This window comes from Athene cunicularia (assembly GCF_003259725.1).
Source record: "Athene cunicularia isolate RWA chromosome 17 unlocalized genomic scaffold, athCun1 chr17_part1, whole genome shotgun sequence".
Classification (NCBI taxonomy): Eukaryota; Metazoa; Chordata; class Aves; order Strigiformes; family Strigidae; genus Athene; species Athene cunicularia.
The window spans coordinates 1,819,684-1,846,403 of NW_020799122.1; the positions used below are offsets into that span (position 1 = coordinate 1,819,684).

General features: G+C 41.3%; 1 protein-coding gene across 10 annotated transcripts in view; it reads left to right on the forward strand.

The window, feature by feature from the left end:
- Positions 1–24,331, forward strand: part of STRBP (spermatid perinuclear RNA binding protein) — a 64,203-nt gene extending 39,872 nt beyond the window's left edge. For 5 of the 10 annotated variants that reach the window (XM_026860318.1, XM_026860319.1, XM_026860326.1 and 2 more), the window contains exons 13-18: positions 1,171–1,329; positions 3,488–3,622; positions 4,482–4,622; positions 5,466–5,589; positions 7,715–7,759; positions 21,186–24,329. In XM_026860318.1, the coding sequence (XP_026716119.1) occupies positions 1,171–1,329; positions 3,488–3,622; positions 4,482–4,622; positions 5,466–5,589; positions 7,715–7,759; positions 21,186–21,322 (741 nt within the window). In that variant the 3' untranslated portion in view covers positions 21,323–24,329. Of the gene's footprint in view, positions 1–1,170; positions 1,330–3,487; positions 3,623–4,481; positions 4,623–5,465; positions 5,590–7,714; positions 7,760–10,297; positions 10,744–12,965; positions 13,346–13,991; positions 14,057–21,185 lie in introns of those variants that run through there. The other 5 variants (XM_026860322.1, XM_026860324.1, XM_026860323.1 and 2 more) reach the window with 3 other exon arrangements.
- Positions 24,332–26,720: the final 2,389 nt, after the last annotated feature.

Consider the following 26,720-nt stretch of genomic DNA (forward strand, 5'->3'; position numbering starts at 1 on the left):
GTGGTGTGGTAGAGACCAGATCTTTTTTTTCTTTTTTTTTCCCTAGCAGATCCAGGCCTTGCTTTCCCAGACTAGTAAGAGGGAACAATGTGACCATTTCAGTTTCTAGATCTGACCTTTTTAAAATTTAGAAGCCCTGAAAAATGCTGCCAAATATACCATAATTGTGTGGGAGCTGAGCCTGGAGTTACCCCTGCAGTTCTCAATTCAATGCTGGAATGTAGTGATTTTTGTAAACTTTGGGTTTGGGACTAAATTTTTAGCGGAGCTTCAGGTTCTTTTCAGATTCTTCTGGGCCTGGCACCTTCATACAACTGGGTTAGTAGCTGGATAAAGGAGAGCCTGGCCTTGCTAGTGGAGGATGGTTTTGAAGGAGCTGATGAACGGCACCTTAATCAGTAAAATCTCATTTGCTGGACACTGCTGGCTGTGAGCAGCATGGAAAAAGCTTGGCGGTTGTGCCGTGCTTCGTGAAGAGGCGGGCTGGCTGCAGGCAGGCAGTTTGTTACTCCGCTTGCCAGGTGTTCCTTCACCTCACGTCTCGGGTCAGGAATTTGCTCCCTGTACACCTGCTTTGGAAGCATCTACCCTCTGGTGTCGCTGAAAGATGCAAGCAAGGGAGATGATTAAGTCCTCCAGCTTCAGGGACACGTTTTGTGTACCACTGGGTGCCTACTGGCTGTCGCCTGCAGTTTCCTAGGAAACTCCAGAAGTACCATTTTGTAGAAGTACAATGCTTTAATTCTCATAAGACTGTTTGTCTTGTTTGCCCTACAGTCTATCTCTTGATCTGTCCATGCACACAGAGAGAGGGGGGACACGGTGTGCAAAACAATCTCCTTACTGTACTGTTAAACAGTGTCACGGAGTAGATGCACTTCTGGATTTTAATCTATTACCTTACAAAGAATTCTCAAGATGATGAATGATGCTCACGAGTAATTGCTATCTTTGAAACTAAAATTGTGTTGATTCCACTTGGAGAAACCTGGAACTGTTTTCCCCATTGCTATTGTGTTTTTCTCCATTTCAACACAGGAGAAAACATATTTCTAAGCAGTCTGCTGTTACTAGGTGTATAGTGGACGTTCTTTTGTGTTGTGATCAGCTTTGGATTTGTTTCCGTAGTGCTATCTGTTTTACAGTTCATTTCATGTGCCTTTGTTGCAGGTTTTACAAGCGATGGGGTATCCAACTGGTTTTGATGCAGATGTGGAGTGTATGAGTTCTGATGAAAAATCAGATACTGAAGGTAAAAATGAAACAGTGTCTTCAATCTCAAGCAATAATACTGGAAATTCCACAGCTGACACCTCCGCTACCCTAGAGGTGAGTATTGCATGAAAAAGTACAAGTGATGGAGATGTGTGGGGTTTGGGTTTTGGTGGATTTTTTTTCCTCTTCTCCCAGAAGAGGATGACGTTTTGGTTAGGGTGGTGGATTTAGGCATTAAGATGCAGTTTCTAGTCTCAAGATCTGCCCCAGGCTTTCCATCTCTGTGGACAAGTAACTGATCTTTGTGCCTCCAGGTTTAAGGTGGTATAGCCATCCTCTCCTTGTAAGTCCGTAAGCTCTCAGAGACAAGTGTTGTCCCTCCTCGTTAGCTTCTGTGTGGTCTTGGGCCTGGGACAGCTCCATCTCATTTGGTGCCTCTGGGCTCTAGCAATGCACGTTTCACTATTTCTGTCTTGTAACAGTAGGTTTGTCAAAAAGCTATACTTACACAGACAGTGGTTTAAGCTGATACACATGAATACCAATGAAAATGTAAAAATTCATTACAAGATGTGAAGAAATGTAAAACTTAATACCTCTGTGCATATTGAATGGACTAGAAAACTCCGCATCGAAAATGCTCCTCTTTCAATAGAACACACTTTAACTCTGGCACTTGCAGCTGAAGTTGGATGCTGTGAGGAGCATGCTGGGCTTTTCTCACTGAAGTTGTGGGAAATAGAGTATTCCTCAGAGGACAAAATTCTAGTAACTTTAGTAACTTTGGCTGAATGTCCCCAGGAATCAAGCTGTGATGGATCTGTAGTACATTATTTGGCTATTTTCTTAAAAGTATTTCTAGTATTTGTTTCTTTTCACCATTGAGAAACCAGGAGATTTTAAACTCATGCTTAGATGTCATCCCTTTCACCCTTTTCGCTTCCTGATTTCCTCAACCAGTGTTTGTAACTGCCAGAGGGATTTTAGAGAAGAATCCTGTGTAAAGACTGAGTAACAGCTTTAATTTGTGTATTTGTTTGTCTGCCTGATAGCTCTGCAGCAAGCTCTCTGGGGGCTGTACTGATAAACCATTGTAGATCCCTGTTTTCTTTTTTCATTATGATGCTTTTTTCCAGGACTATGGGGGGGTTGTGCTGTAAATATAAGTAATTGTTCTGTTCTTCGAATACTTGCCAAGATGTTAAAACATTAATTTCTTCAGTTGGAAGCCACTTAATTTCCAGACAGTGCATAATCACAGACAACTCGATTCACATATGTCTGTAGTCTACTGAGACATTTCCAGGGAAAGGAAATGGGGGTATTTAATACTCAACAAACTCACTTGTTAATTTGCCTTTAAAACTTACTATATTTTATCACAAAAGTAGGTAATATTTTAAGATGATGAAGATCTTTCCCAGGCTGCGTGACTTTGGGTTTCCATGTTTACGCTTCTGAGACACTTCACTGTCAAAGGGCGGGTCCTGGTACTAGGACTCTTGATCTTTATCCAAAATAAGAAGTTGCTTTGGAACACGTTGGTTTGATCCCTTAATCAACTTTTTGATCAGTGAGTAGTCATTTGCATCTGCAGCTGAGTGCACTCTGATGCAGGCTGATTTGCTCATTTGCCGAGATCTCAGCTTTACTGTCCTTGCTTTCCAGTTACAGATATTTTTGCTAAAACATGTGACCTGGGATATGAAACGTCTCCAGTCAGAACTCAGTAGTGCCAGGACGCAATTAGATGGAGCATCAGAGATGTGTGCAGGGTTGGGAAGGCTAATCTCTCCATTCGGTGATAAAGCCTTCGATGTCAAGGAACTTGACACCGTGGCCTCAGCCTTGGCTTTGGACACTCTCGGGGCTGGAATCCCAAGTGCAGCTGGTGAACTGGCCAGTGTGTGGACACCAGACCAGACCGCGAGGACAGCAGCTCTCGCCAACAGAATTAAAGAGGGTGTGACTTCTTTTGCAGTATTGTTTGTCCCCCTGCTGTTCTTTAGCACAGAGACCTTCCATCTGCTGTGCTAGCGCGGCGTGTTAGCGAAGCCAAGGCGGTGTTACCTTTGATACAGGTCTGTTCTGGGAAGCCTGAGGAGGCCCACACAGGGGCCAGAACAAGCTGTTGCAGAGGCCTGACGCAGTGATGCTGCTGGTGGTCTCCATGTGGCTGGCCATGTGGCACTGTAAGCTGCAGCGCTGAACATGTTTGTCTGCCTTTTGAAGAGATAAAGGCTCTAAAGCAGCACCATAAATGTCTCTCTAGGTAAGAACTCAGGGTCCTATACTCACAGCAAGTGGCAAAAACCCAGTGATGGAGCTCAATGAAAAAAGAAGAGGTCTGAAGTACGAGCTCATCTCCGAGACCGGTGGAAGCCACGACAAGCGCTTCGTGATGGAGGTGAGTGAAGCAGAGTTACAGCGTTGGTAGGAGGTTTTGCTAACAGTCAGTCTCTAGAGTTGCTTGCTGCTACAGTTGAGATTTTTTTATTTTGCTTTTTGCAGTGCACATCCGTGGTGGTGATGTTTTCAGGCTTTTGTGTCTCTTATGCTGCTGTGATGATTAGACTGGGGAAAGGAATATCTTTTATGCTTTAGGAAAATGCAATGAGAGTTAAAACTGACAGCCCCAAACTCCATCATGTCTTGACATGAGGAGGAAGAGGAGGGAAGAAGATCATCCACAGCTTGACAGAAATCTCTGATTACAAATTTTGCAAACATACTTGGTAACTCCATGTCAGTGACCTGACTTGAATCTCCTACTGCCAGCTTCCCAGGGATATCTGGAATGACTGTAGCAGAGGGTGTGCTGTCTCTGCAGTAGCACTGGGCTCTAAGTGTATGAGGGAGCATCCCAGTTAAACAGTGTGTGTATAGTGTAGGCAAAGATGCTGGTAGAGAATGCACCGATAAAGATGAGGGGAACCTCAAATGATTCCTAAACTTCTATTTCCTGAAGTTATCATTTGTGTGTTGAGGAGCTTAAGCATATTGGCTAAATTCAGTGTCAAAGAGATACACTGGTCCTCTTTGAATTGCCCCTGTACATCCCAGATTCCTAATATCTGCCATGTAAGGGTTCACGGGATCACATATGTGTTATCAGCTTCATAATCTAGAAACAATAGAAATTTGCCACGGAAAACACTGGGGATTTTACTACTGAAGTTCTTTATGGATGGCACATCATGACAAGTGGGTGCAGCACGGTATTCCAAGGATAAATACTAGGCATAAACTCATGTCTCAATTTTCAGGTAGAAGTAGATGGGCAGAAGTTCAGAGGTGCAGGCCCAAATAAGAAAGTAGCAAAAGCAAGTGCTGCATTAGCAGCGCTTGAAAAACTGTTTTCTGGGCCTAATGCAGCAAACAACAAGAAAAAGAAGATTCTTCCTCAGGTAGGAACTGTTATTTGCTTTATGAACCACTGTTGTCACAGCTCTGGGTTATTTTATGATACAAGAACTTCTACAGGAAGTAACTGATCGCGGTCTCTTGTTTTATGCACACATGTAAGGTTTCTATTTTTATTCTTTTATGATATTGTCATTTAACGATGTAATCTGATAGTTGGGACCATATTCTTGGAAATACAGTAGAAAAGGAGGCGCAGAGAAGTGCTGATTAGCTGGGAAAGACACACTATGGTCGGTGGTTCGGCCACTGGGGATGTGGGAGTCTCTTGTGTTTCAGGCGAGAGCACTCCTTCATCACTTAAGATGCTGGATTTAGGGAGTAAGTCATTTATAGCCAGGTAAAGGCCTTAACTCTTGATTCTGGAGTAAACTGAGATTTTTGCACCTTTTTTGCACCTCTTCAACTTTGGGGTGGAATCCTGGCCCTGCTGAAGTTATGTGGGTTGAGAACGGTAGGGTGGAAGCAAAGACAATGCTGTAGATCAAGGAGAGGAAGCTTGTAAGGAGGTGGGAGAGACAGAGGCAGAGCAGAGCGAGGGTCAGCAGCCCCCAGCGTTCCTTCATGCCCACGCGGCTGGAGCCGAGGTGCCAGCACGGTCTGACCCCGCGCCCAGCGAGGGAACGGGCTGGGCCCTGCCTGCTCTGCTCGGTTCCGTCGGTCCCGTTCCTCAGGGCAGCCCCTCTCCAGTCTGTGGCCTGCCCTTAACAAGGCGCAGCAAGCATGTTTAAAGAGATTTTTAAAGGGTGGTGATCTCACGCAGATGGCCTTGTATTTCCATCAACGCTTTCACTTTCTGAACTCCTGTTTTTTATTGCTCTGGGCAGACTAAAGGGGTTGTCAATACAGCTGTTTCTGCAGCAGTCCAGGCTGTTCGAGGCAGAGGACGAGGTGCTTTAACACGAGGGGCATTTGTCGGGGCAGCTGCTGCTACTGGATACATCACACCAGGTAAGGCATGATGCCAGAAATACAATTTCTGTCTGCTGGGGTGTTCTTTTCCATATGCGTCAGTCACCTATGCAAGTGATTTTTTCAGCTTTAATCATCTGAGATGAAGCAGAAGGGAGAATTCATGGAGCTTTAAATAAATCAAAGAGCTGAAAAACTGGCAGTACCTGTCTTTTATGAGTATACAATGTGAAGCTTGGCATGCACAGAGCACATGGTTATGGGCATAATGGCTTTCCTGCCTTTATTATTTTATTGTATGCTGTCTTCATAGTTCACTGCCATGGCACAATTCCCAAAACTCCCTTCCTAGTGAAGAACCTCCTGGATCATGCTCCCTTTAGGAGTGGCTTTCCCATGAAGCCCTTGTGGAGATGAAGTTGGCAGGCTCGGGAGTTACTGTGCTCCCAGAAACTTTCTGCGTTAATTGTACATGTGAGCCCAGCAGCTATTAGTAGCTTCTGTGGTGTCCAAAAAAGTAAAAATAAAAGAATTTCCGTTCATACTCTGGCAGATGTTAATTCATCATCCCTGCTGCATTGTTCTGATTAGCAGAAATATCTTTGAAAATCCAGGGGCCTTCTGGTTCACATTTATCCTTGGTGCTTGCCATGCAGAGCAGGTGAGTTACTAGCCTGGCTGATTTCTCAGGGCAGATTTGCAACCATCAGAAGCAAAACTTTTCCGGCTTGAAGCGCTGGAATGCGCAGCTACTGCTAGCTGGTACAAAATAGTGTAGGGTTTTTTGATGTGTTGTTGCGTTTTTAAAATGACAGGCACAGAGAGTGTAAAGTGTAAAAATGTAAACACCAGAAAATTTTCAGTACATGTTCACTTTCTCATTCCCCTCACTTTTCAAAGTACATTGTTCTTTGTGACTCGCTACATGTCTGAGGCTTGCAGGTGACATGTGAAGGGAATCTAGACATTGTTTTTACTTGGAGTAAGAACCACAAATGTGTAAGATGAGATGCTGGAGATTTCCTTAGTCGAAGTAAATCCAATAGCTTCCAAAAAAGAAAAGTTAGATTCCTCATGCTCAGGTTTTCAGATTACAGCATGAGCTCTAATTATACCCTTCAGCAGTCCACACACACTAATAGCATAGCCCTGTTATTGGTAGACTTGCTTCCTGGCAGTAGTCGACAGCGTGTCGTCCTCATTCTTCCTGTATGTTCATGTAATTATAAATACTAAAAACCAATAATTCATTTTTAATGGCTGCTAACATTGGTTTTGGAACTGTCTTTCTGCCTGAGGAGTCATTTATGAGACACTTTAACCTGCCAGGGGCATGCTTCTTGCCAGCATGGAATTACTCCATCCAGAAATAAATTTAATTTCCCAGTCGCTGTAGTTGTTAAGCTTTTATTGGCTTTGGCCTTCACAGATTACTTCTCTTCATCCGCTATTCTTCTCGGAAATCTCTTGCTTTTTGTGATGGACACTAGCAATCCCAGCACAAAAAACTTCCTGTAAAGCCTTCACGAACTACTGAGATAAGAGTAACCAAGACTGGTCTTACCACTGTTGCTTTTTGTCTTGCTCCAGGGTCACACTTAGCTCTTTGGGACAGAAAGATACTGCTCTCTGTTTGCCCCCAGGTGTTCAGATGTCCTCTGTGAAACTTTTTCTGTTAGAAGTGGCAGAGGAAGCAGAACTCACCAGAGCTTTACTGATGGCATGTGGTATCTGCCACAGGCATCAAGCATTCCCCTCCTTACAGCAGAAGCGGAGGAAAATGACTTGTTCTCTGCATTAGACTGTATTTGTAATTTAGGCAGAGCAGAAGCCAATATGGGCTGTCTGACTGGATCATGGCAGCTCCACACTCTGACAGTACAGGCTGGAGGGCTTCAGCTGAATGAAAATGCTAAAGAAATGAAATATGGAATTTAACTCTTTGATGCCAAGGAAGTCATTGGGTAGCCTGTTCTTCAGGGCACCACATAGAAGGATTTCTGTGGGTTTAGCAATATTTGTATGTATTAGGGTGAGTTTGTTTTTTCTGTGGGTCCTGCATCATGTACCAGAATAGGTCCCTGCCTGTGCGGCGCTGTACAAACACTGTTGCCTTCTGATACAGTAGGAAACAAACCCCATGCCCTGTGTGTTTATATTGCAGGTTACGGAGCACCGTATGGGTACAGTACAGCGGCGCCAGCTTACGGTATGTATAGCCCAATAATTAACAAATTAGAAATGATAGAGAAACTGTTGTGGCAGTCCAAATGTGGCAGTCCAAGGAGAAACTCAAAGAGATTAAAGCTCTTAAACCATGACAACAACAACACTTTTATGCCATAACCTTGTGGTTCTTTTTTGGTTGGAGTAGCTTTTTGCCTATGCTTTGCCTGGTTTGTGGAAGGACTGCTCGTTCTAATTGCCTGTTCCCTTTCATACTGAAACTGAATCGAAGTAGTTTTCTTACTTTTTACAGCCAATCTGTGCTCCATTCAAAGACTACCGAAGGGCCTATTTCAGCATCTCTGACCCGTATTTATCCAAATGGCATTACAGTAACATTGGCAAAACGTTTGTCCCCAGGTCTAAGTGGCTTGTGGACAAACCTCTCTTAATGCCATCAACTCAGTGAAGTCTACGTGCATAGAGACCCCCCCGCTACCCCCCGCAGGCTAAACCACTGCTGCTTGGGCCAAGCAGAACGGGTTCTGTGTAGCTTACACCGTTAGCACTCAGGTGGCAGGGCAGCTAGGACACGGTAATTTGCCACAATGCTTTTCACTAAGAAACACAGTGATGTTAGGCTGGCAAAGCACTGGTTTCATGAAGATTGTCAAATAAACTAATCATCAGAGAGCTATGATGGAAGGGTTTTTTCTTAACTCAGCTTCTCCCTACCCACTGGCTTTTTTTTTATGCTAGACTAACAATGCATACCTCTAACCGGCCCTTTTGGTTACTTTGAATGAGGTTTATGTGGCAATGGGAGCAAAGCCGTTTGGAGTCAGTGATATGTCCCGGCACACGCAAAGCGAGCCCACCCCAGCCAGGCCCACCTCGACTGGCAGGTTGAGCACACCTCAGGGCCTGCAGTTTTTCATACAGGAAACTAAGCCTGCAATTTGCTATTAATTTTCTAGTGTTTGTAGCATTTTTAATACTTGTTCCTCTCAAATTTGTATAGCTTGGGCAATACCAACTCCCCTGATAGTATTATAAAAGTCAGAAGTGTTTTGAAACGTTGATTTCATGACTTTAGTTTAGAGGTATGAGCTATAAACTGGCAGAATGCAGCTGCTTTATTGAAAATGTTCACTTGGCTTGATGAAGGCCAGCTGGTCCTAGTCTGTACTCCTAGTGGAAAGGGAAAGGAGAATGGGCCCGTGGGCTGTACTCGGTGTGGAATTCTCCCTTCAAAATGGAAGCAAATCTCTCTAGTTTGAGACCTCTTGCCCTGCTGCCCGGCAGAGAGCTTTGACAGGATGACAGCTGACAGCAGTGTTGTCCCACTTAGCACACACTGCATGTTGTCTTTTGTGTTGCATTACACAAGGAACAGCAACATGTTTTCTCAAGCAAAAATGAAAGGAAACTTAGTTTAGGGCTTACTTCACAGTACGGATGTTGGTTCTTTTTCAAGCAATAGTCACAGACTGTAACCCAGAGGAGTGGTATCTGCATGTTTGTGTTTTTCTAAGCAGTGACACATAGTGGCATAAGAGGAATCCCTTCCCTGCTGAAGGATACAATTGTTACCAACTTTCCTTGCTTTTTTCATTCATCCCTTCCGTTTTGTGTTTTTACTCATGATGCCTATTTTTGGAGCTGGATTTTAATCACTCAGCTGTGTATATGTGACATATCACTGACTTCAAAGCATTGTGGAATTGAATGCCCCCATTTTTCACATAAAGAGTTTCTGTTTTTAATGTCTTATGATTGTGATGCGAAGTACTGGGATAATGCTTTTTGGCTGTAAGGTAAACATGTCTCTTTGCCTTTGTAAGCTGTTGCATGTTGGGAAACTTCACTTTGATCATCTGGTGCTCTGGAATACCTGCTGTTGCTGCTTTGTGATTTCTAAATGGATACATAGGTTAAATACTAGAATTTAAATAGGCAAGATTAAAAAAACAAACAAACATTTAATTGTGCAGAAGTTTGCGAGGCCACAAGAACTCTCTAATAATCATGAAATCAGGCAGATACTCCTCTTTCCAGATTTGCCACTTCAATACAGGAGAGGAAATACAGAATAATGAAGCAGATGCAGAATTTACTGTAGGTGCTTGATTTTTGGCTGACCTACCTGGATGCTTATCAAAACTGCTGAACAGTTTCCCTTTGAGTTCTCTTTTACGCACAGCAGTGCCTGTCTAGGATATCTGCAATTGTAACTGGCCCGTGAAATTAACTCGGAACATACAACGAGATAGTAGAGATTAACTATCATAAAGATTACGAAGTAGAGCTTCAGGTCTGAATCCACACTCTGCTTTTGAGAGTACTGCTTACTTTAATTTTACCAAACACCAGGACAAAAATAAAAGCAAACTTTAAGCTAACCATCTGTTTGAAATAGTGCAAAGTGTTGAAGTGTTACTGTTTGTGGGACTCTGCATCCTAAGGTCACACTGACTGACTGATCTGGAAGAGGTTAATGAGAACACTGCTGTAAGCTCTTACCTGACTTTCTTGGATCACTGAACTCATTTGGAGTCCTCTCCCTTTCTTCTCTCTGTAGGTTTACCCAAGAGAATGGTTCTGTTACCAGTTATGAAATTCCCAACTTATCCTGTTCCCCACTACTCATTCTTTTAGCAAATGGCAGAAGCTAATTCCTATTGATTGAACAACACAGTACAGTACAGAATGTTAGAAGAAAAAAAGCCTTTTTATCCTGTTTTCTTTGAACACATACTTGAGCAAAGTCATTTGTAAAGAAACATCTTTTTCCTACTTTTTGATTTTAACAAAATGCAAATTTAGTTCTCTAAAACTTGAAAAAAATGTTCTGTGAAATGTTACCTCATTTTCAAATAACTTATACCAGCCTTCTGTTATAGGGAAGAACTAGAAGCTTAAATCTTACGTTTTAAATGAAGTATCCGATTATGTAAAATTAAATTTGTGAAGGATGTATAGAATATAAAACACTGATCACAAATAAACTGTTTTGTTGTAACACAAGAGTACTGCCTGTTTCCTAATGCAGTCACACAGATTCAGTTAATGACCTGTACTTGTGGTAGGGTTATTAAATGCAGGGCATAGTTCTTTAAAAAATAAAAAATAAAAATTAAAAAAAAAAACAACCCACACAATAGAAACTTTACAGTTAACATTTAACTTTGTAAATATTATGGTGTGTAATAAACTTAGTAAAATTATGGGTTAAAATATTGTTTTATCTTATTTTTTATAGTTAAGCATCAGTACCTGAGTTTCCTTATAATCTTTAAGATCAGCATACTGTAACTGTGATTGTAGACACAGTCTTAATTATCCAAGAAGGCTTTTCACTTGCACACAGAATACTGAAAAACAGACAAAACAAAGGGAATTAACCTTAGACTGTCTCTCTGTATTAGGTTGCATTCTGCGAAATAAGTATTAAACAGAGGAAGTTCCCACAGGACTCATTATGTAATTACAGGGATACACAGTTAAGTCCGTATTGCCCAGAGAAAGGACAACAATAATGTTACAATCAGGTTCTTTAGAGCTCAAAAGCTGCTTATTTTCTTTTCTTTTCTGTTTTTACAAAAAAACAAAAAAAAAAAAAAAAAGAAAAAAATTGCACTTGTTCTTGTGGCCTTCTTCACTTTTAAGATTGTCTGCCCACCCTTGATTTTCCATCCACCATTTCTACAGAAAGCATTTTAGTTGTCAATCTTGTATTAAAACAAAGGGTTCTCCTTTTCCCCCTTACATTTATAAGAATCTAAAGCAGCAACAAGGTCCCCATGAAAACTTGCTATTTAATTGTCCCAGTTCTTGTTGAGTGCTGCTGTGGAAAGTGACACACTTCAGCCATAGGCCAGTACTTTTTTCTAAGAGTTGGTGCTCAAACCGAAAGAATCCTCTTTCCGAGAAGGAGTGGGTGCGTGCCCCTGTCTGGAATTCCAGGACAGGCCCCAGCTCCACGCTGTCTCCATGCGTTGTAGACTTCGGCATTAAAACCGCTGTGGGCTCTAGCGAGGGATTCGAGTAGTCTTTATTAAGGTATCACCCCACAAAATAAGCAGCGTTGTTGGTTGCACTTCTCTACTCAGACCTCACCCGTTGCTTTTTGGTAGGTTTGCTTTAGTTCATGCTCTTGTAAAGATTGCCCTCATCCACTCTGGTCTCTAACAGACTCTGCTGCTCAGGTGGGGGGAGCTTGTTATCTGAAGAGGGTGTAAGAACAGTGCTTAAAGCAATGTAAAGTTTCTCCTCCCCTACGCCCCCCGTTATAGGGAAAGAAATATTAGAAAAGCTTAATAAGGGGTGGCTTATATAACAAGCTGCTTTTCTTGGAATTAACTGCAGCTGTTATTCTTAAGCTAAGTATTTGTGCTTAGGAATGTGTTTATATCTTAAATGGTTTTTCTTCTGCCGTAGCTCTCGCTTTTGGTGTTGGTGGTACTTTAATAAAAAATGTAGATCTATTGACAAGGAGTGGTGAGCCTGCTGTTGTCATCCACGCGTTAGTGTTGAAATAAAGAGCAGGGTCTCGGGGCTGTAGTCAAATTGAGTGGTGCTCACAAATCACTGATATATTTGCTGGCCTATGGATGAAAGGAAGCCATCACGGAGCAGAAAAAGCATGGCTGATAAGAGCCCGTTTTTGTTAATCAAATATTCATTAAAGGAATCTTTCCTCTGCACACTTTTTTTTTTTTTTTTCCCTCTTTTGGAGTACCCCTGATTGGCAACTGTTTGTAGTTCTGTTTTTTTTTTTTTTTATCCCCAGTTTTGTAAAATTTTAAACAAAATATTCTCTGAACCAATTCTATACGATGAATATTCGTAAGCCAAATAACTTGTTCTTATTTCAAAAACAAGGAGGGCGCTATGCTCTTTTCCAACATGATGGCAGTCATTTCAGACGATTTATAGAAGTCATTTTTTATTTTTTGTCATTTGTTGGGAGTTACTAACCACATTGTAAACTTGCCCCCTTGCTGCATATTTTACATTTCTCTGCTTTACTGAAAATATGAATGAGCTGTCAGTTCTTTGTTTAGAAAGTGGTAACCTTGGAAGTGTTAGATGTTTCAATACCTTCAAAGAATTAAAAGTGCCCGTTTTACAATGAAAATTCCACTTGCAGCTGAAAGAGCAGAGAAATTTAAATGGAGCTTTAGCTTCAGCCAGTCTCTCTGACATTAACATGAAGTTTTTGCTTCTCTGCTCTTTTCCCACTGTAGGTGGTTTTTTCATTGACAGTCCCTATTGCCAGCCTCTCAGCATCGCACCTTTTATTATTCACTTGGGCCCTCAAGATTTCTTCTCTGACTTCTAGAACCATCAGGTTGTCTGGCTCGAAATGGCATTTTGTACATGTCTTAAAAGCAAGAACAAACGTGGCTCGTTTTGAGGTTTCTCAACTTCAGACATGGAATCTGAGCTTTTTTCCTTTTTTTTTTTTAAAAGTGTTTTTCTCACTTCTTGAACTTTGTTCCATTTAATGAAAAGCAATACTTACTCCAAGCCACAGTCCTTTCTTTGGGTACACAGCAATAGATATGTAAATACTTCTGGTTATTTCTTTACACTAGAAGGGAAAGACTGGTGTGTCGGGGGCGGGGGGGGGGACGGGACCAAACACCAAAACAAGAAACAAAGCCCAGCAGAGTGCCTGCTTTAAGCAGTGAATCCTGCGTTTACTTTCACTATTTAAGTACTTCAGAATTTTAATACTATGACTGTATTTGCATGTTTCCTATAAAAATTGCTACAAAGACTTGCAATGGTCGCTCTTGAAGCAGTAGTGCTGTGTACCATTGTACATGTCAGCAGACATGAAATGTAGCAAAAAGGCAGAAGAAAAAAATAGAATATATATTTTTTCCAAAATCTAACTAAATGATATATTCTTTCTCTCTCTCTCTTCCCCACATCATTAATATGAGGCACAAAAAGGGTAGGCTTGAACTTGACTTTCCAATGGATTGCTTTTGTGTCTCTTAAAATCATCACCAAATGATAGGAAAAATAGTATTTGGTAAAAATCCAGTTCAAAAAACATTGCTGCTCTAAATTTGCTGAGTTTTTTTCCTCTTAAATATTTGTATGTTGATATTTTGAGATTGTGAATCAGCAATCAGCAATAACTGAAAGGTGAATGTTTTTTTAAATGGTATTGGAACATCTATATGTTGCAGCTTAAGTCTTTTAAGCAGTTTTCAGCAGGTTAATACCACTTTATTCTCATTCTCTCCGGACCTTCATAGCCATATGCACTTGTATAAAATAAGCAGAAATGTAGTGACTGTAAGCTGAGATCGTGATATAAAAGGTAAGAGATTTTATTTTCAGCTTAAAGAATATTTTTATTGCTTTTTTTCTAAAAATCTCATATACCTGTGACAATCTTGTATATGGCACGTTTTTATTATGTCTTGTTTAACTAAATATTTAAACAGGTAATACATAGGTCTGAACTCCCAAGTTTGTATTTTTCAAGGCCACTTCAAAAACTCTAGTTTCAGTTAAACAAAGAAAATATTACTTAACACTTTTAAGAAATTGTTTGGTTTTATCAACAGACTGTTCTCCTTCAATTATTTTTCTCTTGTGTAGCATAAAAAGCTGTCCTGATACTGCTGTGTGTCAGGCACTGCATTCCTTGCATACCTGTGGAAAACACTGGGGTAGGTACCAAAGCCACGGCCATGGCCTGCACTGAAAGCCATACCATGGTTATAGGTACGTGGTCTAGAACTGGGAAGTGGAACGTGTGGTATTATCTAACTAATACAGAGAGAAATTATTTCCCTAAACAATGAAAGCTAAGCTTCAAATGAAGAAAGACAGATATTGATGATATTACAATTAAAATCTGCAGAGATCAAATTACATTAGGCCCAATTAATTCATGAAGCAGCCAGGTTCGCTTTCCTCCTGCGGGTGCAGTGGGAGGAGAGGAAGGCAGGCAGGCAGTGATTTAACTCTGCATGAATAATTTGCTTAGCTGTGGTTTTCTAAAGCTAGAAATTAGGATACAGCCATCCATAACTAATTCTTTTTAGTTCTGTAGTTAATGTTTTAACAAATATTTTACTTGGATTAAAATGGTTTTGGATTATGACCTATATGGTGCACATGATATGTGTAGTTTTAAAATACTAGGGTTTTTTTTAATTTGCCTTTATATAACCTTGCGTTATGCAAAGTTGCATAGTACAGTTCTGCACAACCGCAGTACTTGCCGTACTTGAAGTTGCTGGAAACAACTTTTTTTTATATAACCAAAAAAAAAAAAAAAAGAAGGCAAAAGGGAGGGAGTTGATGTTGTGTTAGCATTTTAGGGTCTAATTCAGAGATGAAAGCATTAAAAAAACCCTGACTGATCACGGTTTATACTCATGTAAAACGGGAAAACACTCGGTATGGAATATGTAGTAGTGTATCAGGCCCAAAGCTTGTTGTTTTGCATCAAAATATAACAGCAAAAATAAACTATTTCATTTCAATATTGAAAACATCGATTTAGTAAATAACTGCATGTGTAGGTTGTCCATAACTCAGGATACGTCTGGTTAGAATTCATAGGCTGATGTAGAAAAATAGCTGTTCAGTATTGTTAGCTTTGCTGCTGCGGGCAGAGGCCTGACCTTGCCAGGGGTCCGTGGATTGCACCGGGGGAAATGACCTTCAGGGACTGTACCGGTGACTTGCCCGTGAAAGCACATAACCATTTGATTGCATTTGCAGGTGCAATTGATGAGCCATCAGAATGTCCTTCCCCCTCCGCGGTGCAGATTTTCATCTGCTGTTATCTTCAAGGTGCAAACGTGGGGCTTGGTCTTAAGCTCACTTTAAATTCAAAGCATTTTTTCAGCCCGTCAGGCTAAGCAGTCCTGATAGTGGAGCAGCAGGCTGCTCCGCTCCTTTGGAAGACAGTATTTTATGTGTGTCAAGGCAATGTTAAGGTGCATTGTAATGAACTTGAGTATTCCTTTCCTAGGCTTAACTGATGTCAGTCTGACAAGCACTGTCCAGCTCAAGGACTGATTAATAAAATGTCTTGCTGACTCTTACTTGATCTGTTTCTTTGTGGCCTGTACTTGGCAGCTTAATCCATTTGTATTGGTTTCCAGCAGAACTGCTTTGACTGTGAATTTCCATATTTTTCTGTCATTACCCTTTTACAATCCTAAGCATTCTGTTCTGCTTTTTTTACGTTCACACTTCGTTGGATCTTCTCTTTTCACTGAAAAGATACTAAATTTCTCTAATAGTTTTTTGTTTGTAATGCAAGTGCTTATGTCTGAACTCTGTCCCCCCCGGCCTTTGCTGCACCCCTTCTCAGTAGGAGACGCCATTCCCTGAAGTGTGAAATACAGTGTGCTTGAGACTCCTAAAGCCTGGGTTTTGCAGCCACTTGGAGTCAGTGGTAAGATCCTAAGGTGCAAGATTGTTTAGGAACCTCATTGACAGTGGTACTTGAGCAAAGCATTCCCCTGTACTGAAGTGTGATGGGTGTAGGCTCTGTAAGTGCCTAACATATTGGCACTGGAGAGAGCAGTTAAATTCTAACAGTAGGTGTTAGCCTAACTGAAGTACTGGGTTATTATCCGATTAGTAATTTGGGTAACATCTGCTTGATCAACATTGCAACAAGCACTGTTTTGCTAAGGCAGAACTAGAAACTCCTTTCTTTTGCATAATACTTGCAGGTTTCCTTTTAAAAACCTCCTCACAGGAGCATGGTCTGAAGTGCCTTTTCTGTGAGACTAGAGGTCTGGTTTACAGCTTCTGAGCTTTGTATTTCTGGATGTACCCAACAGCCAAATATATAAACCTGGTTCCGTACGCTTTGTGCAGCTGCTAGTACCGTTGCCTATTCTGTAGTACCTTTTCAGCGAAGCAGAAATGTTATCTGACAGTTTGAATTTCTGGTCCATGGGAAGGAATTCTGGAAGAGTTCCTTTCAATTAGTGCATATATAAATAGGACACCAGGGAAAGTCTGTGCCTGTACGCTACCCACCTTAACTCCAGTTATAGCTAACCAGATGATAGTGTGTATTTTGGGAGATGGTGTCTGGCACTCAAAGGATGAAAAGAAGCCAGAGCTTTACAATAAAGAATGGACCTGTTTAATGTGTTATCTGCACAGGAGGTGAATGGCGTTACCGTTCACTTTGGAGAAACAACTGTGAGCTTCAGCAGTCTGCTGGGTTAATGCTCAGGAAAATGAGGCTATTTGCAGAAGGGGGAGATCAAAATATAGACTGTTCCTCTGTCACAACAGCATTTGTTTGCTGTTAGCTGCACTTGCCTACAAACCCGTATCATCAGGCAGGTACCTTTCTATTAGTTTGGGTTTCATGGGGCCCCCGAGGGAGAAATGTGTGTAGAACCAGCCTGCTGTGGTCTGACTGGTGACTGAGGGGCCCGTGCAGGACAGCAGTTCTCTCTGGCCCATCTGCCCTTCAGAGAATTTCATCCCAGTTGAGTCCTTCCACAGTTGTAGCACTGCTGTTAAGCACAGCATTGACATGACCTTGCTGTGAGGCCATGTATTCTAGGAGCAGTGTTTTCCTTTGTTTTGAAATAGGTGAAAGCCAGGCAGAAGTATTGTTTAGCAATTTGTCAGCGTGTGACTTCAGGAGATGCCTGGTGTTATCACACCTATGATATAAATCAGCTGGCAGCTTCTCTCCAAAAGCACACAGCTCTGCAAGGAGTTGGCACCTCCATTCCACCAGCTGCAGTGGTCAAAGAACTCGAGTTTTAAGCAGCAGTCTCTACAGCTGGAAACCCTTAAGTACTGTGTACTGCTCACCATACCTCCACATTCTTCCTCCTGAGAGGCAAGTGGCAGCTGGAATGCTTGTCATTTTCCCAGATACACAACTGTGAATATTGAAGAAAAAAGGTATTTAACAAAGCGGGGCTTCACTCTCACTTTGCCAGCCACATGAGATTTCTGCAGGCATGTTCTAGCTAGAGGCAGCTTTAACTGGCTGGCGGGCTTGGCTAGCTGAAGGGATGCTACGTGATGCCTCCTGCCATCATGTCCTCCTGAAGCACACATTCAGGCCCTGGAACATGGTCACCTTCTTCCTGGGCAGTGTGCCAGCTGGATGGAGGGAAGCCAGCCTGTACTCGTGACGGGAATGTGTAACACACGGCCTCTGTTGCCCAAGCAATTTCTGTTGGACACAGTGCACAATCCAACCCTCACAAAGGCAATTTAGTGCCTGGGTAGGTGGTTCCTAATCTGTCTAATTTGCTGTCATGTAGCCAATGTGAGCTAATTAGATGATTCAGCAATTGTCATGGCTCCCACTTAATGTGCTGTAAACCCACTGCCGTGACTTTCACTGCAGTTAAATACCTTTGCTTCTGTCCTCTTTCCCTGCCTTTTCTGATCCCCTTCTAGCATCCCAGTAAATAACCGATTCTCTCAAATTATGGAATCGTTACATACAGGTTTCTAGATTCTAAAAAACTTTTAATCAGCCTATGAAGACCTTCAGAGAAACAAGTTTTTTCTGCAAATATTTCAACTTATTCATGTGCCAAGGGACTATTTCTACTCATTTACAAAGATCTGTGAAAACTACTCTGGTATCTCTGATCTCAGGAGACTAGGATTCTTTCTCTGAGAACACTTGCGTTCTGGTAGGAAAAAAGATTTTATGTGTGTCTTACTCAACAAAAGACTATGCCCGCTAGCCACTGAAATAATTTAATTGGGGAAAGTGCACAAATCTAAAATTACTCAAGGCTTTTTGCTTTCATTGAACTATTGAGAAAGATTTCCGTGACTACAAGTTCCTTGTGTTATTAGTAAGTAGAAAATTATGGGGAGAGTGATAACGAAGACTTTTCAAGTGGTCTAAGGAAAGGAAAAACATCTCCTCTTCGGCCATTCAACTATGGGACAGCAATCTCTTGGCATTTCTTCTAAAACTCCAAGATAGCAATAAATTTGAGCAGCTTTAACATACCATCCCTGATCCAGTGCCAGCAACGTCCCTGGAATGAGCCTGGCAGTCCCTGATCCCCTGAAAGAAACACTGTCCCCTGCTTCATTTGTAATTCAGCATCTAACCTTCTGAGAGCCTGTAGATCATCACAGTCTAGACCCAGGATTCCTGAACATCCCTCCAGAACTGTATAAATGAAGAGCAAGCAGACAATACAGTATTTCAGTCTTTACTCAGTCAAAATTGTAAGCTTCTCTCTCCTCCTTTGCTTGGTAGACTTAAGATACAATCATTCAGTATCAGAACTTCTTGCTTTTAAGTAAATTCTCTGTAGACAGCTGCCTGTTACTTAATCAAGGAAAAAAAATGTCCCCGCTTCAGAGGAGTTCCAAGTCACAGAAGCAGCTTACAAAAACAGCTACTATTTCCGGTGGCTCTGGGAAACAGCACAAGAACTCTGCTGCCGTGGATTCTTCTAGTACGTGATGAGATATGTAAATATGAAGGTCAGACTGTTGTTCTCAGTCGTGAAGCTAAGACCTCTCCTCTCTGGCATTAAAAGAATGAAAATGAGCTCTCTGCTGGACTCACTGAGGAGTTCTGTTAAGAACGGTTGTACTGTCTTAAGAAACAGTAACTCAGCTTGAATGTTCAGGATGCAGACTCTCTTGGGCTTCCTGCTGAATAAATCTATTGAAAAATGAGATACTTATTGACTTGTTTAAAGCAAAGCAAAGGGATATTGTAGTTGCATCTGCTATCTATAGCATATGAGACAGCCTGTCTAACAGCTCATTGGTTTCATTCTTGTTTTAGCACATCTAGTTTGCTGTGAATCTGATCCTTACTGTAAAGTAGAAATTCTGTTATAGTCATTCTAGAGCAATTCACTGGAGAGACTCAGCACTGAAGTCCTATGCCTATGGACTGCGGCAGCAGTTCTCACCTGTACTTTCTCTAGAACATTAACCACTTAAGTTAGTAATTAAGCATTTGATAATTGTCATCAATGCTGTTTTATTATGTAACCCCAGAAGTTATGTCTCCTTAGCTTTATCTGTGTCATCTAAATTCATACCTGTTTATGTCCAGGTTTTCTAGTGCTTCTGAAACATCTTCCTTTTTCCCATTCTGCTCATAGAAATGGGACCGATTCAGTTGTTTGTCTGTAGCTGATGTCTGAGGTAATACAAAAGTACAAGTAGGACACATAGGCCAGTTCCTCTGGTCTTCTAGGAGGAAAGGGTGGTTTTTGCTAGGCCTGTCTGATAGTGTGTAGGCAATGCAATGCCTTACTTAAAAGTAGCTCTGTGAGTTTTGTAAGAGAAAAGTTCATCATAGTGTAAGATATAAATTCAGTAAAGTGGTGTTTTTTCTCCAATTCCTGGGGCTGCATGAAACACCCAGACCACATGGTTACCTTGATGTTTAAGAGGAGCCAAGTGTCCAAGAGCAGTACGTGGAGCTGTGCAGTTCTAAAGTAAATTTCTTATTTTGAATGTTGTTTTATCTTGTATTTGGTGCCTTAACTCTGTACAGACTAAGGTCATATATACTGTACCACAGGTAGTTTAATAGTGAAGTGTACTTTAAAAGAGCCCATCAAGCCTAGTCTACAGAAACTCTTGCAAAGACTGAGGCCTCCTCAGTGGGAGAATTCTCTTCCATGTTTAATTAATAATCCATTGATAAACAAGAATTGCAACAATTTAAAAAGCATATAAAAATGTTAACCACAGATTGAGACTGAACTGATTCCCAACTTCAAAGGTTTGTGGCAATAAGATAATTAAAGGTACAGTCTCCTCCATGCTGTGTAAGTAAACAGCATCAAAATGTTTTATAGCTAGCCATAAGTGCATGTTTGCAAAAACATCTGGACTGTTATCTCTACTAGAACAAATTACACTAATTCTAAAAGGCATTAATTGAATGTAATTGACTATCCTTCATTCATTGGTGTGGGGGAGTTGAAATGAGTAAGAGTTGCGATTAATTTTGAATTCCAAAACAGCACATGGACTTAAGCCTCATTCCTGCCTCTTACCTGGATCTAGAAGCTCCGGGTGCCTTATGCTGCTTTGCAGTTTGCGAGGTGTAGCACAGCTTCTCCTTGAACATAACACACGCTTGCTGAACACGTCTGGTCCTGGTAAAATGGACTGAGGCAAGAGAGAGAGAGAAAAGAAAAACATGAAGCTAGAATGCGCTTCTCCAGTCTTAATGGTCGAGCATCACAGATAGGAAGTTGGAGGGAAAGTTGCACTGCCTTTTCCATGTCCATTAATAGAGTCCATGGTAAAACCAGGAGGTTTATGTCTACTGTGGTAAACCAGCAGCCTTAGTATACTAAGAGCAGGGAGAGATAGTATTGTTTTTTCAATAGTTTATAAGAAATTATGTAAAAGTTTAAGCTATCTATATAGCAGGCTAAAAGCTGCTACTTACATTGCTACAGGAGATTAATTTATTTTTTTCTGTTCAGTAAACAAGTCCAGGATGGAAGGTTTTCCAGAGGAGGAAGAGGAACAGGAGAAATCCAGTGAACAAATTCTATCTCCTGATGTAGCCCTACCCAAAATAGGGAGACTGCTGCAGGCAGTGTATAGAGCACGCAACTGAATTTTGGGAGGGAAAGGAGTAACAGTAATTTCCCCTAAAGGGATACTAGTAGCTTATTTCTACAACGCCCACACTATTCTGGACAACTTGCTTTTACACAGAACAGCATGGCAAGAAGGGAAAGCAGATACTGCTTCCACAACCACATGTTGTAATGTACATATTTCAGGTCACCAGTAGTGGTGTAAGTAGTTATGACAAAGTAGGTTCATCTTATCAGAAAAGCATATTTTGACATTCTATCCACTTCTATTTTTTTAAGCTAGAAGGGAGTTAATTATAGCACTCATCTGTTGCGAAAGGAGTAGAGCAGAAGGTAAGTTTTAACTTCATACTTTGAAGCTGCTATGAGTTGATTTAACAGTGTTCCATGGAAACAACCTGGTGTAATTATTTATTTTCTCTGTGCTCATTTCTATGTTCTTAGAAAAGCACAAGCTTGTGTAAGCGTAATCAATACAAAGTTACTCAGGGTACTGTGTCATCTCAGCAGTGGACACTAACTGCATCTTAAGTCAACAGGCACATATAAATCAAGCTTAATTAAGAGGAACTGAACATCTTGGCAGGTTTTGCTTTACTACTGGCACTGTTACAATTTAATGATCTATGCATACGGAAATGTGTGTATTGCTGCACTCCCAATAGAACTTGTAGTTCTGTAAGGGCATCCTGTAAACTAACAAAGTAAAATGTAGTCAAGTGTAGGAGGGAGAGTATTCTTCTTTCATTATTTCCACAAAGAACTGTTTATAAGCATACAGAAAGCGATACTGCTCAAAGCAGAATAATGGTGGGCTGAAGAACAGCATTCAGGGCAGTACAGCTTTTGAAAAGTTAGTGACTATATGAATTTAATTATGAGAATTCTAATTTGCTGTACAGGTTATTTCCTGTGTTTTCAAACTAGTATCACTGCTTCCCTGCTCAAAATAACAGGATAAAGACAAGTGTAGTTTTCTAACAACATCTATTGCATGGGAATATACATATACTGGAAGAAAATGGAGGCTGTACTGCATAGAGCATATTCAACTACAGAGCCATTCTCTGGGCAATGCTGCACAATTTAAGAGTGGGTAAACAGGCCTTCAGGGACAACACAACACAGAACAGATGTTTAAAAAAAAACACCACAGAAAAAAGCCTCGAAGCTTTGTCCAGTCATACATTTACTCTTCCCTGAAAAAGGGACAGGTACATTCACAGGCGCTTAGTGACTTATTCATCAGACATCACAAAGGTCCTTAAGGACAGCTGTTTTAAAGCTAGTCTCCTTTTGGACAGAAAAGGGAGGAAGTTTACTCTGTCTTCCAGTTCCAAAGTGCAGTGTCTTATTTCTGATCCTAACCCTAAGTCAATATTTATTGATCAAACTGACTAAGCTTTTTAGGTCGACAAGCTCTCTACGAAGCAATTCTGTTCTCTCAAGCCTCTGCAGGGGCCAGCAACTGGTGCTTAACTACTGCTTCCACTCCAGAATGTCACCCGTCCTCCAGCTGTCCCAGAGCCATTCTGGGACACTTGCACTTCTAAGAGAGCAACACTGCTGTGGGGGGACTGTCAAAAGCACTGAAACACTACAGCAGAGGAAGTCCCAGTGGGCTGTATGCTTTTTAACGTCCTGTCCCATTCTTCGTGACAAAGTTGAGCATGAAACCTGTACTGCCAAACGTACCAGCCCCTTAAATGAGGACATCTTTGGGAAGCAGTCTCAGAAGTGGAGTTTTTGAGGAAAGGCTGGTGTTTTCCAAGTCCCAACTCATAAGTTGTTGGTTTTTCTTAAATGGTTGAGTTTCCACCAAAAATCACCATGTCAGATCAAAACAATTGCTGCTAATTTGGGCTAAAACATCCCCCTTGTATAACCCAAAGTACCACCACCCATCCATCCAAAGAATTGTTAAGCAAAGAATCCTCAGGAAGCAGAGGCCTGCTAAGAGTCTGCACACTAGACAGCAGACAGGAAATCTGGCAGTGCAGTGTAATGTGACTTTTCTGATGACAATTACTTCTACAAGACAAGGAAAAGACAGAGGCAGTGCTTTGGGGCAGTGTTTCATGCTCAGCAAGTTTGTAGAGGGAAGGAATGCAATTCTATAAATCACTTGTACTGTATTTCTGTTTCTAGACTTGAATGAATTTCACTTTTCCTTTGTGGGTCAGCATAGTAAACATTAAAGAAAAGGTCTATTTTTCTAAATCTCTTTCACCAATAGAGGTCTGACCTGCAGCCAACAGATGGATTTATTTATCCACAGAGGACAGAGCGTTTATTTTTACACTAAGATTGGATATGGCATTGAATAAAAAGAAGTATGACCTTTTAACTATCTAAACCTTAAATACTATGAACAAATTCCACAGATGAGTAATATGGTGGACAATTCCAACTTTCTTCCCAGTAAATCGCTCTCTGAAGAAGTTACCCAGAATTAAAGTTCCAAATGAAGTACAAGAGATCCTTGTGATCTTCTTACAGACTACTTTCGATATTTAAGATTTCTCCCAATTTGTAATCTGTAAAGAACAATAATGATCAAACTATTCCTGACCTAAACTGCAAATAAAGAAACTCTAAATGGAGTAATTCGGCAACAACCTGAGCTATTTATAGCATTAAAAATGTCATCTGAACACTCAAATTTTCTTAATTTGGTCTCAGTTGAGTGGGAAGAAAAATAACTGCACCCTGAGTTTTAAATGGAGCTGTATCTACTCACTAGCCGAAAGAGCCTGCAAATGTAAAGTAAATGGATGCTCTTTGTACATTCAGTTGCTTCCTCACGTGATGCTGTACCCTGTACACTTGGCTTCATTTGGCTTCTGTGTTGTGGTTTGTACGCCAGCCACTGTTACTAACTGTACACAACACTTAGATCTGCACTGTAATCTTGGTTCATTTGCCACTGATTGTAACCCAATGCTACAGACTTCTCTGTATATAAAACCGTAACCATGTCCCACTTGCTTCCAATAGCATACAATAAAGGCTTATCTCTGTAAACAGGAATTACGGCCTTATGATTGCTTTGGGTTTTTTTGTTTACAGTGAGGAAACTGGCTTTAAGGGTTTTTTTGAAGCCTGGGAAGCCAAAAACCACAGAAGCCCATTCTGCTTTAGTCAGGTGACAGGCTTCCTAAGGCTGCAGTTTTATTAGAGATGATTATTAGCAAAGTTGTGACTTTGAGATGTAAACACAAAGCACATTTATGCTGTCACCAGCAGAAGGCATTCCTTCACAAAGGTGGCAGTGAATAGCGCATACAGGACTGAGATTGTGCCAGGGCTGCTGCACACAAACACCACTGGGGTTAGCCAATGGAAACAGTAACAGAACAGCCCCGAGAAGGCTGTGATGAAACTAGCCAGGAAGGCAATTTTACTTCAGAATGAAAATCGGGCATTTCCTAGTATTTAGCTAATTAGAAAAATGATGTCTATTTTCTTAAAAGATAAATTACATCAATAAAGAACATGTGGGGTTCTCAAACTTTTTTCCCCTTCTGCCCTTCTCATTTCACTGTATTTCCTAAATATCAAATTCCTGTGGTCCCATTTTGTCCTCTGAGGTCTGAAGCAAATCCAAACTATTTCCTTGTTCCAGAGCCATGAAGGGCAGGAGTTGAGGTTACCATGAGAATTCTGTGGCTGCTGTTGTTTGCTTGAGGCTGCAACTCATGGTAAGATTTACTGGAATATACAAATATGTCCAATTGCCTGGAGTTACAGAACAGCTTTACTCTAGAAGGGAAGATAGAGAAGTCATTTTATCATATGCTCTTACCTTTTCTTAGAAGTGTTTTTTCTGGTTTTCTAATTCAGCATTTCAAGTCTAAGTGCAGAGGTCGTAAATCAAATTCAGAGAAAATCTACCTTGAGGAAGGATTAAAAACTGTCGTGAGCTGACTAAAGTTGAGATTGCTCTTAATAAAATGAGATGCACGGCACCCCACAGCTTAACATACATAGTAACTGGAGTAAGACTTGGTGTGAGACTTTTGCACTCACAGAACAGTGTGCAGCCTGCTGAGTCCACTGTTGTGCAGCAAACAAGTCAGTTATGCACATAAGAGCTATTGAGGGACCACTGTACCAAAGCCAACTAAACCATGCATCACTTAAAATTCAGAGCTGCATCAAATATTTAGCAAGCAAGATCCATAAAGAACTGAACAGTCGGTTAAGAAAACATCATTAACACTTGGCTGAAACCGAGGTCAGTTTTGCGCTGTGTATCAGCATACCATACCCATGTACACGCTGAATGCTAGCTAGCTTATTAAGATATCTTTCAGAACGCTACCTCAGGATTATCATCTCGGGGTGCTGAGAAGGCTGACAGCTCTTCAGCACTAGCCTGGCAGCTGCTGGTCAGCAACAGCTCATGAGATGAGCTGGGCCCACTCCAGGAGCTGGCTGACCCTCTGAGGCCTCGCAGGAATGAAACAAAGGTAGATAAGGGAGTGGTGCAAGGGAGGAGTAATACAATACTGAGTCTAGATTGATAAAGGAGGTTGGCATGCCCTCTTTTCACTGTGAAACTGCCTGACATCCCCTACTTAGTTTCATTCTTGTCCTGCTTTAGCCATGAAACTTGCCCAGGCGGCTACGCAGTGTCTTGCCTGGGAGAACAGGGAAGCTGCCATCTGTGGCCCCTTGCACTCATTCCTATTACCACCTTTCCCCCTGCCCCCTCCAAACCAACAAACAACACTCAAGTCTGTCTGCTTTCTCTAAGCATACTGCAATGTCCCTCACTATCAACCTGCAGATCAATGCATGCAGTGAAATCTGCAACAAAGGTCCTTCATCATTTTCAGGCCCTCCCCAGTGTTCCATGACCGCTCTGGCCCCATCCCTTACTGGCACAGCACTGAAGGGATCCATACAGAAGGAGCCATCTGCTTAACAAGCAGGATGCACAGTTTATCTTGCTGCCATCAACATCACCTTGAAAAAGTGTATTTGATTACAGAGGAACCAGGAAAAAATTATTTACTGACTGATGTCCACGCAACTAACAAGTCAGTCTGTCACCTAGACATGCAAAGAACAGCTGCATCTATAAACTGACCCCCAAAATCAGAGAACTAGTCTCACTTTACAAAACACACAAATCCAAACAATGGAAATTCCATGTCCTACTGCCTCTTTAATTTCAGCATCTTGATTCATCTAGATGTCAGTTCCCTTTTCTCATGAATAAACCACAGATCCCAAATACAAGGTTTTGTAACAGGCATTTGGGACACTGAGGGATGACAAAAGCTCCTACTTACTCAAAACCACACTTATGGCCTGTGTACAGTAAACACTAAAGCATCCTTCATGCTGGTCTGTTTTATTAGACTTGCAATATGGTAAGGAAAAGCAGTTAACGCAGAGTGAAAGTAG